General features: G+C 38.1%; 1 protein-coding gene across 3 annotated transcripts in view; it reads right to left on the reverse strand.

Moving 5' to 3' along the window:
- Positions 1-10271, reverse strand: part of FMO2 (flavin containing dimethylaniline monoxygenase 2) — a 40484-nt gene extending 30213 nt beyond the window's left edge. Inside the window, exons 1-3 of one of the 3 annotated variants that reach the window (XM_082438150.1) lie at positions 10004-10271; positions 9779-9890; positions 9504-9641 (exon numbers count right to left, since the gene is read on the reverse strand). In XM_082438150.1, the coding sequence (XP_082294276.1) occupies positions 9504-9635 (132 nt within the window). In that variant the 5' untranslated portion in view covers positions 9636-9641; positions 9779-9890; positions 10004-10271. Of the gene's footprint in view, positions 1-9503 lie in introns of all 3 variants that reach the window. The other 2 variants (XM_082438151.1, XM_082438154.1) reach the window with 2 other exon arrangements.
- Positions 10272-19291: the final 9020 nt, after the last annotated feature.

Here is a 19291-nt window from a genome sequence, read left to right on the forward strand (position 1 = left end):
GTGTTCAGCACTGTAGTTTGCAGGTCATTGAATGGAGCTTGTCTTAGCGTTGAGAAAGAGAGCTCTAGAAGAGCTTTCGCCATTTGATATTATGTGGAGCTGGGAGGTCTCTGGTGGACCAATGTCCTGAATTCCACTCTTCCACCTCAGAGGCTAAGGCCTGACACCCAGCCAGAGCACCAAGACCCTGTTAGCCACATGGCTCAGAAGAAAAGGGAGAAAAAAGAAAGAAAGAATAAAATAAAATAAAGTTATGAAAGTAAAAACAATTATTAAAAATGAAAAAACAATGAAAAAAAATAAAGAGAGAAAGAAAGAAGAGAGCAACCAAACCAAAACAAATCCACCAATGATAACATCTGCTAAAAACTATACTAAAAAAAAAAAAAAAGGACAGACAGAACCCTAGGACAAATGGCAAAAGCAAAGCAATACAGACAAAATCACACAAAGAAGCATACACATACATACTCACAAGAAGAGAAAAAGGAAAAGAAATATATATCTATATTTAAATAAAAAAGGCAGAAGAGAGCAACCAAATCAATAAACAAATCTACCAATGATAATAAACTCTAAATTCTAACTAAGATAAACATAAAACCAGAAACAAATTAGATGCAGAAAGCAAACCCCAAGTCTACAGTTGCTCCCAAAGTCCACCGCCTCATATTTGGGATGATTCGTTGTCTATTCAGGTGTTCCACAGATGCAGAGTACATCAAGTTGATTGTGGAGATTTAATCCACTGCTTCTGAGGCTGCTGGGAGAACTTTCCCTTTTTCTTCTTTGTTTGCACAGCTCCTGGGTTTCAGCTTTGGATTTGGTTCCGCCTCTGTGTGTAGGTAGCCTGAGGGCATCTTTTGGGAAGTCTGAGTTCTTCTACCAGGGTTCAGTATGTTTTCTGTAGGAGTTGTTCCACATGTAGATGTAGTTTTGATGTATTTGTCCATGCCTTATTCCTACGCCATCTTGAAGGCCCCTCCCATTATTTCTTCAAATAAATTTTTGTGCTGTTCTCTTTCTTCTCGTGAGATGTCTGTAAGGCAAATGTTACCCCACTTGATGTTGTCCCATAGGTCCCTTAAGCTATATTCACTTTTTAAATTCTTTTTCTTTTTGCTGCTCTGTTTTGGTGAGTTCCACTACCCTGTCTTCCAGAACATTGATTCTTTCTTTGTTTCATCTAGTCTGCTGTTGAGACTCTCTAGTGTATTTTTCAGTTTAGTTATTGTATTCTTTAGATCTTTGACTTCTGTTTGGCAGTTTTGTACATTTTCTGTCTCTTTGCTGAAGTTCTTCCTGTGTTCATTCATTCTTTTCCTGAGTTTGATCAGCATCTTTATGACCATTACTTTAAATTCTTTATAGATAAATTATTTATGTCTGTTTCATTATGTTTTTTTTTCTGGGGTTTTTTTGTTCTTTCATTTGGAACCTATTCCTCTGTCTCCTCATTTTGCTAGGCTTTCTGTGTTTGTTTCTGTGTATTAGGTGAAACAGCTATCTCTCCCTGTATTGAAGGAATTGCCTTATGTAAGAGATGAAACTTATCATTTAATCTTGCCCTAACTCTTGGTTGTCTCTCAAGCCTGTCTGAGTGTCTAAGCAGTCTGATCTTTTTCTTGATAGGTTCCATTTGTTGAGGTGCCAAGACTCTCTCTCTGAATTTTTTTCAGACTGTGGGGCCCAGATCACAATCCCCCCTGCTAGCCTCCAGAGACAAGCACTCTAGTGTCATCCACTCTGTGGTCCACACCTGCTCACAAGCTTTGGTGGGGCCCTGGGAGTGGCATGGGCGCAGGGTACCATCTGGCCAGCTTTGGTAGGAACAAAGGAGCCGTGCAGGGGCAGGGTGCATCCAGCAGTGCTAGTAAGGTAGGGGAGAATGCAAAAATGGTTCTGGCTGGTGCCTCCATCTCCAGTGATAGTCCCAACAAGTTTCTGCTCCTTTGGCAGATGCTCTAAGACTAGCAAATGAAACCCTTTCACATATAGTCTAGGCAATTCCTACACTGCTGCTTTTGTGCTGGGTCCCAGGGTGAGTGAGTCTGTGACTGAGCCATTTAAGAGTAGAATCTCCATTCCTACAAGTCTAATGTTCTCTTAGATGCAAGCCCTGTTGCTTTTCAAAGCCAGATGTTTTGGAGGCTTGGCTCTCCAATGCAGGTCCCAAGGGTTAGGGAACCTGGTGTGGGGCACAAACCCCTTGCTCTTCAGGGAGAAGTGTTCTATTCATGAGATCCCTTCTGCTTGGGGGTTGCCCTGCCAAGGGTAAGATGATGATGTCTTTGCCTCTCCAACCAGTCTCAATGTGGCCCCTTTATCCTTTTTTGTGGAGGAGCTGCTCAGCTAATTTTCAGGTCTCTCCCAGAGGGAGTTTGCTCCATATGTAGTTGTGGATTTGTGGTGTACATGGGAGGAGGTGAGTTCAGAATCTTCCTACACTGCCATCTTGTACCACTTCAACCCATCAAATCTTATTTTTGACAGGCCACTCAAAACAAATCTTACTCTTCTGCTTCCAAGTTAATGATAATTAAATAAGGGACATTTGGCTCTTCAGTATTAAATACCAAACCAGGTAATAAAGCAAAGCAATGACAAATTTATCATTAAACATAAATTTGTTGAAATTTCACGTTTCTTGCTTAGGTAAAAAAATCTACCTGGGGAAAAAAATCCCAAATAGAATCTACATGTGAAACCAGAGTCAACAAAGTAACACGTTGGTTAAGACAGAAATGACCATTTAATCATATCACCCTCTCAGGTAAAGCTATAATGATTCTAATGATCAGCTGTTAGTAAGAAATGAATGTGATTCAAGTTGTTTTTCCAGTTTCTTCTCAGCAAAGTTACCTGTTCTCTATAAGGATCAACATCTCCATCATTACCTCTGAGTGTGCTTGAATGGTTGAATAAACAGATTTTTTTGTTTGGTATTTGAGCAATGTTTGCTGAACTTATCTCATCATAGGATTCATTTGGGACTCTTGTTAAAAATAGATTCCCCTCCTTAGAAGATTTTGATTCAGTAAGTCTGGGCTGGTGTTCAAGAATCAGTATCTTTGGGGAGACCTTCACGATGGCAGAGGAGTAAGACATGGAGATCACCTTCTTCCCCAAAAATGCATCAGAAATACATCTACATGTGGGACAACTCCTACAGAACACCTACTGAACACTGGCAGAAGACCTCAGACTTCCCAAAAGGCAAGAAACTCCCCACGTACCTGGGCAGGGCAAAAGAAAAAAGAAAAAACAGAGACAAAAGAATAGGGACGAGACCTGCCCCTCTGGGAGGGAGCCATGAAAGAGGAAAAGTTTCCACACGCTAGGAAGCCCCTTCACTGGCGGAGACAGGGGGATGGGCGTGGGGGAAGCTTCAGAGCCACAGAGGAGAGAGCAGCAACAGGAGCACAGAGGGCAAAGCGGAGAGATTCCCTCACAGAGGATCAATGCTGACCAGCACTCACCAGCCCCAGACGCTTATCTGCTCACCCAACGGCCGGGACGGGTGGGGGCTGGGAGCTGAGTCTAGGGCTTCAGAGGTCAGATCCCAGGGAGAGGACTGGGGTTGGCTGTGTGAACACAGCCTGAAGGGGGCTAGTGCACCACAGCTAGCTGGGAGGGAGTCTGGAAAAAAGTCTGGACCTGCTGAAGAGGCAAGAGACCATTGTTTCAGGGTGTGTGAGGAGAGGGGATTCAGAGCACCACCTAAATGAGCTCCAGAGATGGGTGCGAGCCACGGCTATCAGCACGGACCCCAGAGACAGGCATGAAACGCTAAGGCTGATGCTGCAGCCACCAAGAAGCCTGTGTGCAAGCACACGTCACTATCCACACCTCCCCTCCCGGGGGCCTGTGCAGCCTGCCACTGCCAGGGTCCCGTGATCTAGGGACAACTTCTCCAGGAGAACACACGGTGCACCTCAAGCTGTTTGCAATGTTACGCTGGCCTGTGCCACCACAGGTTGGCCCCGCATTCTGTACCCCTCCCTCACCCCGGCCTGAGTGAGCCAGAGCCCCCTAATTGGCTGCTACTTTAACACCATCCTGTCTGGGTGGGAACAGTTGCCCTGAGGCAACCTACACGCAGAGGCGGGGCCAAATCCGAAGCTGAACCCCAGGAGCTGTGCGAACAAAGAAGAGAAAGGGAAATTTCTCCCAGCAGCCTCAGAAGCAGTGGATTAAATCTCCACAATCAACTTGATGTACCCTGCATCTGTGGAATACCTGAATAGACAACAAATCATCCCAAATATGAGGCGGTGGACTTTGGGAGCAACTGTAGACTTGGGGTTTGCTTTCTGCATCTAATTTGTTTCTGGTTTTATGTTTATCTTAGTTTAGTATTTAGAGTTTATTATTATTGGTAGATTTGTTTATTGATTTAGTTGCTCTCTTCCATCTTTTCTTTTTATATATAGATATATATATTTTTTCCTTTTTCTCTTTTTGTGTGTATGTATATGCTTCTTTGTGTGATTTTGTCTGTATAGTTTTGCTTTTACCATTTGTTCTAGGGTTCTGTCTGTCCCTTTTTTTTTTTTTAGTATAGTTTTTAGCACTTGTTATCATTGGTGGATTTGTTTTTTTGGTTTCGTTGCTCTCTTCTTTCATTCTTTCTTTTTTTTTCTTTCTTTTTAATTTTTTTATTTTTAATAATTATTTTTTATTTTAATAACTTTATTTTATTCTATTTTTTTTCTCTCTTTCTTTGTTTTTTCTCCCTTTTCTTCTGAGCCATGTGGCTGACAGGGTCTTGGTGCTCTGACTGGGTGTCAGGCCTGTGCCTCAGAGGTGGGAGAGCCAAGTTCAGGACATTGGTCAACCAGAGACCTTCTGGGTCCACGTAATATCAAACAGCGAAAGGTCTCCCAGAAACTCCATCTCAACGCTAAGAGCCAGCTCCAGTCAACGACCTACAAGCTACAGTGCTAGACACCCTATGCCAAACAACTAGCAGGACAGGAACACAACCCCACCTATTAGCAGAGAGGCTGCTTAAAATCATAATAAAGTCACAGAGACTCCAAAACACACCACTGAATGTGGTCCTGCCCACAAGAGAGACAAGATCCAGCCTCATCCACCAGAACACAGGCACTAGTCCCCTCCACCAGGAAGCCTACAAAACCCACTGAAGCAACCTTAGCCACCAGGGGCAGACACCAAAAACAACAGGAACTTTGAGCCTGCAGCCTGCAAAAAGGAGACCCCAAACACAGTAAGTTAAGCAAAATGAGAAGACAGAGAAACACACTACAGATGAAGGAGCAAGGTAGAAACCCACCAGACCAAACAAATGAAGAGGAAATAGGCAGTCTACCTGAAAAAGAATTCAGATAAATGATAGTAAAGATGATCCAAAATCTTGGAAATACAATGGAGAAAATAAAAGAAACATTTAACAAGGACCTAGAAAAATTAAAGAGCAAACAAGCAATGATGAACAACAAAATAAATGAAATTAAAAATTCTCTAGAAGGAATCAATAGCAGAATAACTGAGGCAGAAGAACGGATAAGTGACCTGGAAGATAAAACAGTGGAAATAACTACTGCAGAGCAGAATAAAGAAAAGAGAATGAAAAGAATTGAGGAAAGTCTTAGAGACCTCTGGGACAATATTAAACACACCAACATTCGAATTATAGGGGTCCCAGAAGAAGAAGAGAAAAAGAAAGGGACTGAGAAAATATCTGAAGAGATTATAGTTGAAAACTTCTCTAATATGGGAAAGGAAATGGTCAATCAAGTCCAGGAAGTGCAGAGAGTCCCATACAGGATAAAACCAAGGAGAAACATGCCAAGACACATATTAATCAAACTATCAAAAATTAAAGACAAAGAAAAAATATTAAAAGCAGCAAGGGAAAAACAACAAATAACATACAAGGGAATCCCCATAAAGGTAACAGCTGATCTTTCAGCAGAAACTCTGCAAGCCAGAAGGGAGTGGCAGGACATCTTTAAAGTGATGAAAGGGAAAAACCTACAACCAAGATTACTCTACCCAGCAAGGATCTCATTCAGATTCGACGGACAAATTAAAACCTTTACAGACAAGGAAAAGCTAAGAGAATTCAGCACCACCAAACCAGCTTTACAACAAATGCTAAAGAAACTTCTCTAGGCAGGAAACACAAGAGAAGGAAAAGACATACAATAACAAACCCAAAACAATTAAGAAAATGGTAATAGGAACATACATATCAATAACTACCTTAAAAGTAAATGGATTAAGTACTCCAACCAGAGACACAGACTGGCTGAATGGATACAAAAACAAGACCCATGTATATGCTGTCTACAAGAGACCCACTTCAGACCTAGGGACACATACAGACTGAAAGTGAGGGGATGGAAAAAGATATTCCCTACAAATGGAAATCAGAAGAAAGCTGGAGTAGCAATTCTCACATCAGAAAAAATAGACTTTAAAATAAAGACTATTACAAGAGACAAGGACACTACATAATGATCAAGGGATCAATCCAAGAAGAAGATATACCAATTATAAATATTTATGCACCCAGCATAGGAGCACCTCAATACATAAGGAAAATGCTAACAGCCATAAAAGGGGAAATTGACAGTAACACAATCATAGTAGGGGGCTTTAACACTTCACTTTCACCAATGGACAGATCATCCAAAATGAAAATAAATAAGGAAACACAAGCTTTAAATGATACATTAAACAAGATGGATTTAATTGATATTTATAGGACATTTCATCCAAAAACAACAGAATACACTTTCTTCTCAAGTGCTCATGGAACATTCTCCAGCATATCTTGGGTCACAAATCTAGCCTTGGTAAATTTAAGATAATTGAAATCATTTCAAGTATCTTTTCTGACCACAACGCTATGAGATGAGATATCAATTACAGGAAAAATCTGTAAAAAATACAGACACATGGAGGCTAAACAATACACTACTAAATAATCAAGAGATCACTGAAGAAATGAAAGAGGAAGTCAAAAAATACCTAGAAGCAAATGACAATGAAAACACGACAACCCACAACCTATGGGATGCAGCAAAAGCAGTTGTAAGAGGGAAGTTTATATCAATACAATCCTATCTCAAGAAACAAGAAACATCTCCAGTTAGCAACCTAACCTTACAAGTAAAGCAATTAGAGAAAGAAGAACAAAAAACCCCCAAAGTTAGCAGAAGGAAAGAAATCATAAAGATCAGATCAGAAATAAATGAAAAAGAAATGAAGGAAATGATAGCAAAGATCAACAAAACTAAAAGCTGTTTCTTTGAGAAGATAAACAAAATTCATAAACCATTAGCCAGACTCATCAAGAAAAAAAGGGCAAAGACTCAAATCAATAGAATTAGAAATAGAAAAGGAGAAGTAAAAACTGACACTGCAGAAATACAAAGGATCATGAGAGATTACTACAAGCAACTGTAGGCCAATAAAATGGACATCCTGGAAGAAATGGACAAATTCTTGGAAAAGCATGACCTTTCAAGACTTTCAGCAAGAAATAGAAAGTATAAACAGACCAATCACAAACACTGAAATTGAGACTGTGATTAAAAATCTTCCATCAAACAAAAGCCCAGGACCAGATGGCTTCACAGGCGAATTCTATCAAACATTTAGAGAAGAGCTAACACCCATCCTTCTCAAACTCTTCCAAAATATAGCAGAGGGAGGAACACTTCCAAACTCATTCTATGAGGCCACCATCACCCTGATACCAAAGCCAGACAATGATGTAACAAAGAAAGAAAGCTACAGGTCAATATCACTAATGAACATAGAAAAGAAAAACAAATACCCTATGCTAACACATATATATGGAATCAAAAAAAAAAAAAAAGGTTCTGAAGAAACTAGCGGCAGGACAGGAATAAAGATGCAGACATAGAGAATGGACTTGAGGACACGCGGAGGGGGAAGGTTAAGCTGGGACGAAGTGAGAGAGTGTCATGTACTTAAATATGCTACCAAATGTAAAATAGATAGCTAGCGGGAAGCTGCCGCAGAGCACAGGGAGATCAACTAGGTGCTTTGTGACCACCTAGAGGTGTGGGATAGGGAGGGTGGGAGGGAGACGCAAGAGGGAGGAGATATGGGGATATATGTATATGTATAGGTGATTCACTTTGTTATAAAGCAGAAACTAACACACCATTGTAAAGCAATTATACTCCAATAAAGATGTTGAAAAAAAAAAAGAATCAATATGTTTAAGAAACCCTCTAGGCATGTTTTATGATTATATACATCTGAGAAACCCAATGTTAAAAAAATTCCTTTTGGCATAAGATTCAGTTTGAACTGGGAAAGCACACATGGTAGATGTTCTTGCCCTCCCCTTGACAGGTCAGCTTTTAGCAAGAGCCCTTTGTATGATCTCTGCTGGTGTGAGAGTCTGCTTTCACATATTCAAAGTTTTCACTCCTGTCTGGAGTGTTCCCACTTGTTTTAACTTCTCACTTGGATGTACCTGATACATAATCCTAAAGTCACTGCTGTTGAGGTCTGAAACTTTTGTTTAACCATTTTGAGCAGGAATACAAGTTAGGGTTATAAGTAGGGCCTTAGCTGCTTGGGAGTCATAGAGACCCAGGTTTGAATTTCAGTTCCTGCAGCTGTGTGGCAAACCACCTAACCTCTCTCAGTTTCTGTTTGTTTGTCTATAAAATATAAATATAGTTATTGTAGCTAATGTTTATTGTATTCTAAGTTCTTTACATGAATTATCTCCCTGTATCTTTAAAACGGTACTATGAGATAATAATACTTTTCTGTTGCCCTCATTAGACAGCTGAGAAAAGTAAGACACAAGAATGTAAATAACTTGCCCAAGATGTCACACCTAGGAGGTGGCAAGCTAGGTACTTATTTAAAAGATTATGGGAAGAAATATTTATAAATCTTCATAGCTGTCTATCTTTGTATTTTTCTAAATTTTATACAAATTCTGAGGGACAGCTAGCATTTCCAATATTTGGGTTTGACTAACAGAATAAAATTAATGAATAAAATATATTTAATAATATACTTAAAGAGTTCTCAGAGTTACACTAGAGTGTCATCAAAAAGCCAAGCAAACAAATATGGTTTGTTTGTCAGAAAAAAAGTCAGCAGTAATAAGAGCTCACTCTCTGAAAAAGCAACTGCTCAATGGTTAGAATAGAAGTGGTGTCTTGAAAAGAATCCCTGTCACTTCTGTTTTGTAAAATGCTCTCTAATATCAGTGTATTGCTTTGAGACTAACAAAAGTATGGGCTACATACAGGACAATTGCTAGGTCCATAAGAAGAGATTCCTTTACAGCCTGGGTTGGCCACCTGGGTTAGGATAGTAATGACCTGGGAGAGACACCAGCCTATTTCTTTAGTTCCTGTATAGCAATACATTCTATCAAAGTTGCTTAGGAAATACCTCAATAAGGCCCATCAGTAGTATGATTCACCCTACAATAGCAGCACAACTTATTCAAGAAACAAGATCTCACTTACTTTGAACCTCCACAGCCCTCCAATATCTTCAGTCTTCTCAAAGCAAGTGGGTTCGAGTCCCTCATCCACACAGCACTTCAGAGATATCAGGCCACTGACCCCAGCTCCAATCACTGCCACCTTCTTTGCCATGGTATCCTGTGAAGGAGTTGATCAATTAATGCTGCTTCACTGAGGCAAAGGTAAGACAGTCCTTATGGTGTGGGCAGTAATTGGCTTTAAATGCTGAAGCAGTGTAATTTAATAAGCAGAACTAATTGAATAAAATGCCTTACCAGTTAAATCCCAGTCTCCTCTTTCCCTTGAAAGAAGCCAAGTTGTGTCATGGACTTCGCTGCAAACCCCGTTTACGATGTCTTTTTAAATGGTTTAACATTTAAAAGCAACCTATCAAAGCCAACAGATAACATATTACTAGGGATATGAGCCAATCTTCAGTTACGTTCTTCAGAGCGCTGAGCTTTTCCGTTTCAGCCACTCTCCCCAGCTATCATCCTTACCTCCGTTTTTGCCTTTTGGTGCCCTCTCTGACAGTAGTCTTCTGTGTTGGTTGTGTGTTGGGAAGTAATCAGAAGCGTTTGAAGAGCTGGAGGAGGCTGTGGGAAAGGGGAGGAGCTCGCACTCCTCTGGCATTCTGCCAGCTGAAACTCCAACGCCTTTGTTAGGAGTCCTGAAATTAAGCAAGAGGCTTGTATTCTGAGGTCCAGGGTAAGGATGGAACATCTTTACAGTAACAACATTGTACACGTACCCATATATCATACAGATAGTAAATAATGGATGTTAATAATGGATGTAACCATTTAATAATGGTTTTTAATAATGGATGTAACCAATGCTCATTAACGAGTTTGTAAATATGGACAAATAAAAAGAAGTCAAAATTATCCCTTACCCCACCATACAGACATCACTATAACCACTGTTGACATTTTTGTATTTCTTTAATATATATATATATATATATATATATATACACACAAACAAAAATGGAATCATACTCTAAATATAATTTCCAACTTGATTTTTCACTTTACAGTATAGCGATACCTTTATATTTAGAGCAGCAATTTTTAATGGCTGTATGATTTCCATTTTGTTGATGAATTAATTTTCCACCTAACAAATACTCACTTCTATTTGTTAGGTACTATTTCTGACATATCACTGTGCCTGGATTGATCTCATAGAATTTACATTCCTAAAAAAATTTTTATTGAAGTTTAGTTGATTTACAATGTATTAATTTCTGCTGTACAGCAAAGTGATTCAGTTATACATATATATGTATATATATGTATAACTGAATATATGTATATATATTCTGGAATTTACAGAATATATATATATATATTCTGGAATTTACATTCTTGTTCTGGCCTGGCTTTCTTAGACTTGATGACTTCTGGATTCTAGCTTACTGTGCTTACCTGTTCCTAGATTGCTTACCCTACCCAGACCTATACACCGTCTTATGTATCTGCTTGTGTATCTGCTGGCTTGGATGAATCTAGTAGGACTTCTAATATCTTCCTGTTCATTGCTCTTTTTTGCCTTGATATAGAACTGGCTAACTTACCTTTGCCTACAATCTCAGTTACTAGCATTACCATTAATTAAGAAAACTAAATCTAGAGGCTATAAAGCACATGTGTACCTTAGATATAGTCTAAATGATGAAAGTAAAGGATTTTGTTCTCCAGCCAACAAGACCAGTGGACCTAAGGACACTGAAATATTTTAATGCAAATTCATTCAACAAACATTTGTTGAACACCTCCTAGGTGCCAGACAATTCCTAAGTGCTGTAGACACAGCAGTGAACAAAAGAGTCAATACTCCTTTCCCTTATGGAGCTGGCTTTCTAGTGGAGGAAGCCAGACAAGCAATCAGTAAGACAAAATAAATGAGTAGCTGGTGATGCGTGCTGTGGAAAAAAATTAAACAGAGAACTAAGGTCTGGAGTGGAGAAGTGAAGCGTAGTTTGATATTTTAAAATAAGGTATTCAGGAAACATCATTTTCCTGATATTTCCAAAACTGAATTTGGTCACAGTAGAAGGTTTTCTTTGTCTAATAAATAAATCAACTCTATAGCAAGAGTAAAAGACACTTCAAGGGCAATGGTCAATGACTAAGAAACAAAAGAGCTGAACGTGTTTCTTAATTATAGAGGAAAAAAGATAAGCCACTTCACTGACATTGGGTCACAGATTTTGTAACTAATCTATGAACAGTTTTCCAATTATGTCTTCACTCTCCCTTCTCTAGTTAATTACGGTCTCGATAAAAGTCCTGTAATAATTTTACCTAACAAACGAAACACCCAGATACGCTAGCAGTTTTTTAAACTGAACACTTGGGAGATGACTGAACTCTTGTGCAGATGGTCTGGTTCTCCCCCAGTAGATAACCTATCTGGAGATATTAATACCCTTTTGTGTCCAATTGAACATACACCTATGTTCACAGCATCAACCATCAGCTTGGGAGCAGGCATCTTCTTGCCACTGGCACCAGCTGAGGAACTTGCTCAACAGACATTCCTGGCTGGCAAACGGTACTTAGGTATGCCGAGGGCCAACAAGCCTCCTGGGGAGAACGGGTATATCCACAAACGAACCATAAAGCACCTGGCCAATTTTCTATTAGCGAACCTTTAGATTCCTTCTAAGTTTTTGCTATTAATAAAATGCTGTAATGAACACGATTTAGGTATATCTCTTCCACACTTACCACATCATATTCTCAGGATAAAAACCTAAAAGGGGAATTGCTGTATGAAAGTATATGCCCATTTGAAAGTCTACAGTGCTCCTCAAACTTTAAAGCATAAAACGCTTGGAGACCTTATTAAAATGCAGATGTGGATTTAATAGATATGGGATGGGTCTGAGAGTCTTCATTTCTAACACGATTCCAGATGATTCCAATGCTGCTGGTCCTTAGATCACATTTTGAATTGCAAGTTTCTACTATATTTTGACAAGTTGTCTTCCAGGAAGTGGATACTTTCTAGTAGTATTTTATGTTTACAAAGTGTTTTAAAGTGTAAAAATACTTTTACATACATTAATTCATTTGGTTAGCTCAGGACCTAGGCATTATTACCCATCCTTGTCTTATGGATATGGAAACAAACTTGGCTTGGCTACTAGGAAGTTTAAGAATAACCAGGATGGTAATGAACTTCTTAAAACCTTGTCATAAGGAGCCACTGAAGAAACTTTTGATGTTTAGCCCAGAGGATATATATTGAAAAGTATATTATAATTGCCTTCAAAATGGCTGTTACATGGAAAAGGTCATATAAGCCAATTTTGGGTAGACACAAAAGTCTATTCAGGATCAAATCTGTCAATGTTACAGAAAAGCTGTTTGCCTCAATATAAGGAAGAATTTTCTGGCTAACAATGCTGTGCAAATATGGAAGGGGCTGTTTTGTAAGGCAGTGAATTCTCTATCACTGTAAGTATTGAAACAGTTAGAAAACCACTTGTTAGTAGATAATAGACGAATTCAGGCAGAGTGTGATAGTGAAGTAAAGTTGTCCTAACTGCAAGATTTTAGCATCTGAGATCCTGGATTCTGTCATTATCAATTGTAGTTTTTTTTCTTAGTTTTTAAAAATATATATATATATTTATTTATGGCTACATTGGGTCTTGGTTGCTGTGCGCGGGCTTTCTTTAGTTGTGGTGAGCGGGGGCTACTCTTCGTTGTGGTGTGCGGGCTTCTCACTGTGGTGGCTTCTCTTGCTTCAGAGCATGGGCTCTAGGCACACGGGGCTTCAGTAGTTGTGGCATGCGGGCTCAGTAGTTGTGGCTCACGGGCTCTAGAGCGCAGGCTCAGTAGATGTGGCTCACGGGCTTAGTTGCTCCACGGCGTGTGAGATCTTCCTGGACCAGGGATTGAACCTGTGTCCCCTGCATTGGCAGGCATATTCTTAACCACTGTGCTACCAGGGAAGTCCCTATCAATTGTAGTTTTAAGTTAGGCACAGAGTTGCTGAGAAGACTTTGGATTGGATTTGAAAGTATACTGGTTACTGTAAAGGTATGGGAGGCTGTTGGCACTATGTACCCCTCCACATGGCTGGGGTCCTGGAGTCACCTCCTGAGCCATTCCTGGAATGTTCTAAGCTCTCTTGATTATGGCTTCTCCCATGAAAACAATGTACATATCAGCCTTCGTATCTCTTTCTCTTTCCAGTTTTACTTTTTATTACATATTTCAACAGAAAACTTCTTAAAACCATGTGTCACTCCCTGAGAACAGGAAGCAGAGCCAGGAGAACAAGTTTTCTCATTAAGTTGCTTTAGACCATTAGGTAAATGACAAGCTAAACTAGTCTTATTATCCCTTGACTATGACCCAGTTTTATTGTTTGGATGAACTCATCTGTATCTCCTGTGTGATGTATATAGTCCCATCATTTCTATATGCTCTATATTTTCTGGGGCAGTTCTCTTTTAAAATAATCCTCCTGGAGCTTCTGGATTGAGAGAATGAACCAAGCAAGCATATTTACTGCCCTTTCCAAAATCTCATTGAAGTGGTAGGAAAGTTATACAAACAAATAAATACGTGACAGGTCTGAGAAAAGGAAATGCTCTTTGGACCAGATTTTTTAAAGTTTTATTGGGATATTGCTCTATAATTCATTTATTTAATTTAAATATTTTAACCATTCAACTATTTAATTCAATAGTTTTTAGTATATTCACAGTTGTTCAACCATCACCACAATCAATTTTAGAACATTTTCATCACACCCCCAAAGAGCTCCTGTACCCAATAGCAATCACTGCTCAATTTCTCTCCACATAGCCCCGCCCCCAATTAGGCAAACACTAATTTACTTTCTATTGCTATAGATTTGCTGATTCTGAATATTTCATATAAATGGAATCATATGATCTATTTTTTTCAGGTGTGAATGACTTCTTTCACTTAGCATAATGTTTTTACAGTTTACTCATGTTGTAGCATATATCAGTATTTCATTCCTTTTTATTGCTGAATAATATTCCATTTTATGGATACCACACTTTATCCATTCATCAGTTGATGGATGTTTGGATTGTTTCTGCTTTTTGGTTATTATGAATAATGCTGCTATATGGATTAATGTGTAAATTTTTTGTGTGGACATATGTTTTCATTTCTCTTAGATACATATCCAGGAGTAGAACTGCTGGGGCATATGATAATGTTATGTTTAGCATTTTGAGGAACTGCTAAACTGTTTCCAAAGAAGCTATAACATTTTACATTTCTACCAGAAATTTATGAGGATTCCAATTTCTCCATAATCTCTCCAACACTTGTTATTATCTGTCTTCTTGGTTATAGACATCCTAGTAGATGCAAAGTGGTATCTCATTATGGTTTTGATTTGCACTTTCCTAATAGTTAATGACATCAACTGTCTTTTAAATGGCCGACTCTCTTGGCCATTTGTATACCTTCTTTGAGAAATGTCAATTCAGATGCTTTATCCCTTTCACCTTTTTATTATTGAGTTGTGAGAGTTCTTTACATATTCTAGATGTAAGTCCCTTGTCATATACATGATTTGCAAATATTTTGTCCCATTCTGTGAGTTGTCTTTTAACTTTATCGATGGTGTTCTTTGAAGTGCATAAATTTTAATTTTAATGAAGCACAATTTATCTATTTTTCTTTTTCTTTTGTTGCTTGTACTTTTGGTGTTGTAACTAAGAAGACTTTTCCTATTTGTGGACCAGATTTTCATGAACTTTCTGGAAGATGGGATTTGGATGAGATTATCTTGACAGACCAGAGTACAATCCATAGCCCAGAACACATGGGAGAAGGCTGGCACAGAGATGGGAGGTATCTTTACCAGTGGTGGCTGTGAGAGGCTCTATCATACATATCATTTATGTAGTGCTTATTATTTACTTATTGTCTAAGTTTTACAGAGATTAATTTAATTGATTGTTAAAACAATCCTATGAGAGAATAAATTTTGTTAACTGCATTTTATGAGTGAGAAAGCTGATACATCAAAGAATTAAGTAAAATGCTGAAAATCACACAACAAGGAGAGCTTTGAATCCAGGCCATCTAAACCTTCACAGTGTGTGCTCTTAATCACTACATCAAATTACCTGTAAGCCCTAAGCACAGAGGAGGCAGGTGTAGGGAGTGGAGTACATTGTGGGACATTAATCAAGGTAATTAAATGAGGGTCTAAGTAACAGCTGGGCTAGTTCTTCCTTCATGTTTCTGCTTATCACAGAAACATGAATAGAGACTGGGAACAGCAGTATTTGCCTCCAGGATTCATTATAATTAACAGAATAAAATTCTAAGTCCTTAGAAAAGTATGTTAATTCTCATAATCTACCATATCCCGGTATTCTTCCTAGACTTCATTCCCACATAACTTGTTTTTCATTTCCTCAAACTTAGCCTTTTGCAAAGGGCCTCAAAGCTGTGTAGTCTGACAATTTTTGTTTTTAATTGGAATATTTAATCTATTTACATTTAATCTATGTCTACCATTTTACCATTTATATTCTACTTTCCTTACCTGTTCTGTGTTTTTCTCCTTTTGTGCTTACTTTTGAATTAATAAAACGTATTTATCCTTCCTCCCCAGTTAGCTTATTTGTTAAATTATCTTCTGATATTCTTTTAGGGGGTTTCCCTAGGGGTTACAATATGCATCTTTGGCTTCTTAAATATATATATATATATTTTTATACTACTTCCAAGACAATAAAAGGTCTACATAACACTCTAAATTTATTTATTACCCTCACACCTTTTGTAGTCCTGATGTCATGTATATTTAATTCTTCATGTTTTTAATACCTCACAAGACATTTTGGTTATTGCTTCATGCAGTCAATAGTCATTTAAATTTACACACATATTTACCTCTTCATTCCTTAGTATTTCCATGCTTCCATCTAGGATCATTTTCATTTGCCTGAAGTCCTCTAATTTTCCTTTAGTGTGGGTCTGCTGGTAACTATCTCAGTTTCTTTATTTTGAGTATGAATTATTTTACCTTCATTTTTGAAAAACATTTTTAAAAGGTATAGAATTCTAGATTGGCAGTATTTTTTCTCCCAGCACTTAGAAGAAATTATTCTATTTCTTTTGACTTCCATCATTTCGATTGAGAAGTCAGCTGTAAGTCTTACTATTGTTCCTTTGACGGCAATACATCCTTTTTACTCCTGTGACTGGTCTTAAAATTTTCTCTTTGTATTCAGTTTTCATCAGTTTTACTATCGGGTACATAGACTACCTCTCTGGGGTACTCTGGAAGGCAGTTAGGCTGGGTTTGGCTGACTAAAAGCCCTTTAGGCGTCCCAGTCAAAGGTCTGCAGTATTTGCCAACCTCCCTTTCCCCTTGAACTTCAGTCTTTGCCTCCCTAGCTCTTTGGGATTTCCAAAAATTCAGCCTCTCAGTTTCTGCTTTCTAAATGGTACCTGCCTCAAACAACTAGTGAAGCTGACTTTCTGGCTCACCCTCAGTGAGCTTTCCTTCCTTTCAGGATCTTGATTCTTGCTACCTTGGTAGCTCTCTGATATTTTGAACAAATATTTTTTTTAAATAATATTTTATACAGTTTTTCTAGTTATTAGTGGAAAGACAGGACAAATACAAGCTAGCCAGTCATAGCTGGAAGACATCCATACTTTTCAGCTATTTCTAATAGTTTCCTAGGTTTCTATCTCAGTCCAGAATAAAAAATTTATTTTCTTCTGCTCTGTCTCTTCATCTTCAGAACATCCTTTTGCTGATGACCTTTGTGAGATAATGTCTTTGTTGGCACAGCTGTTCTTCATTGTTGAACTCTGTGTGTACTCTCACTTTGCAACAGCTTTTCTCTGAACCCCTACTGCACTACAGATAAAGATATAATTTTATTTTTAACATTTATAAATATATTACAGAATTACAAAGGTATAACTCATACTCATGTACTCACTACCCAGTTGAAACCCTCTTTGTAACCTCCCTAATTTTATCCTTTTCCATGCCTGCCAAAGGTAACCAGTCTGTTGAATTTATTCCTTATATTTTTTGTGCATTTCTTTATACTTTTACTACATATGCATGAATAAAAACATTATATAATATCATAAGGTATCACACCATATACATTTTCATGCAACTTGTTTTTTTGCTCAATGTTATCTTTATGAGATCCATGTTTTCTAAATATAAGCAACTTTATTTCATTTATTTTCATCATGGGCGAATTCCTTGATATAAATAAATTACAGTTCATTTAGTTCTTCTCCATTGATGAATATTTAGATTATTTCAGTTTTTCTCTATTACAAACAATATATTCTTGTATTTATTTACTTGAGCACCTGTGCAAGAGTTTCTCCAGGGTACCTGCCTCACTGTGAAATGGCTAGATTATAGCATATTCATATTTTCAACTTTGCTAGATGTTGATAAATTGTTCTCCAAAATGTATGTACCAATTTGTACTCCCTCCACAAATGACTAATTCTCCTTGATCCTCATTCTACCTGGTACTTGGCATTTTCACACTTTTTTTGGTTGTCATTAAGGATGTGAAGTGATATTTCATTATGGTTTTAACTTACAGTTTTTGGATTACTAAGTGATATGAATTATAAAAGGCTTGGAGATAATAGTACAATATAAAGTATAAGTTATAGTTGATATTAGAATTGTCTTCTCTTAAAACCTATAATATTATTGCCCAAATCAGTTCTCAGAGTCCCTCACCAGGTTGACTCTGCTTAGCTTATAGCAGAGACAAACCTTAAAGCCCAGGCCTGGCTGCCTCTAAAACCCAGAGAGCACAGTCACCCTTGTCTGCCACACTCGCTTCTTGGGGATTATCCCATTCTCAGTAAAACTGACAATAAGAACTTCATACTCTCCGGGGAAAATCCATGCCCATGAAGAAAGGCATGTCTCCATGATCTGAACAAACCATAATAATAGAATGAGAGTATAACTGAATAATAGTTGACTGTTAGAATGACAGTAGAGACATCCCAAAATTGCAGTGATGGGCCCTCAACACTATGTGGGTGACCCCAAATGTGGGGCATGTTGTGCTGCCTGGGCCAATATCTTTCTATTCAACTCTTTATCTCTCAGGGAAAGAGTGCCTGAATGTTCCTTTTTACTGTATTCTCATTTCTACTTTTGTATCTTGGAAACCAAATTAGAAATAAACACAAGCTTACATACATCATTCAGCAAATGGTTTTAAGCATTGGTTGCTCTAGTTCCAGATTTATGAAAAATCAAAACAAACAAAAAATAATGCCAAACATCTCACTAGGTCTGAAGAATCATGGCTTTGCTAAAACATCCAACTTTTATTTCTAAACATAGTTGAATGTATGTGAAATGATTCATGCACAAGATTATTCACTGAAGGAAATAGCAAAACACTGGAAACAAAAAAATTTTCATCAATGGGAGACTGGTTCAATGAATCACAGTTCATCCATACAATCAAACAATACACAGCTTTAAAAAGAGTGAGAAACTTCTCTATATACTTCTTCCCAAGATTTGTTACAAAGTAAAAAAGCAAGGTACAGAACAGTATACATACCATGCTATACTTTGTGTAAAAACAAAAAATAAGAAAATGCATTTTAAGAGGAACCAAGATGGCTGAGTAGAAGGACATGCTCTCACTCCCTCTTGTGAGAACACTAGAATCACAAATAGCTGCTGGGCAATCATCAACAGGAAGACACTGGAACTAACCAAAAAAGATACCCCACATCCAAAGACAA

Source organism: Balaenoptera physalus, assembly GCF_965194825.1.
Source record: "Balaenoptera physalus genome assembly, chromosome: 1".
In the NCBI taxonomy this organism is placed as follows: Eukaryota; Metazoa; Chordata; class Mammalia; order Artiodactyla; family Balaenopteridae; genus Balaenoptera; species Balaenoptera physalus.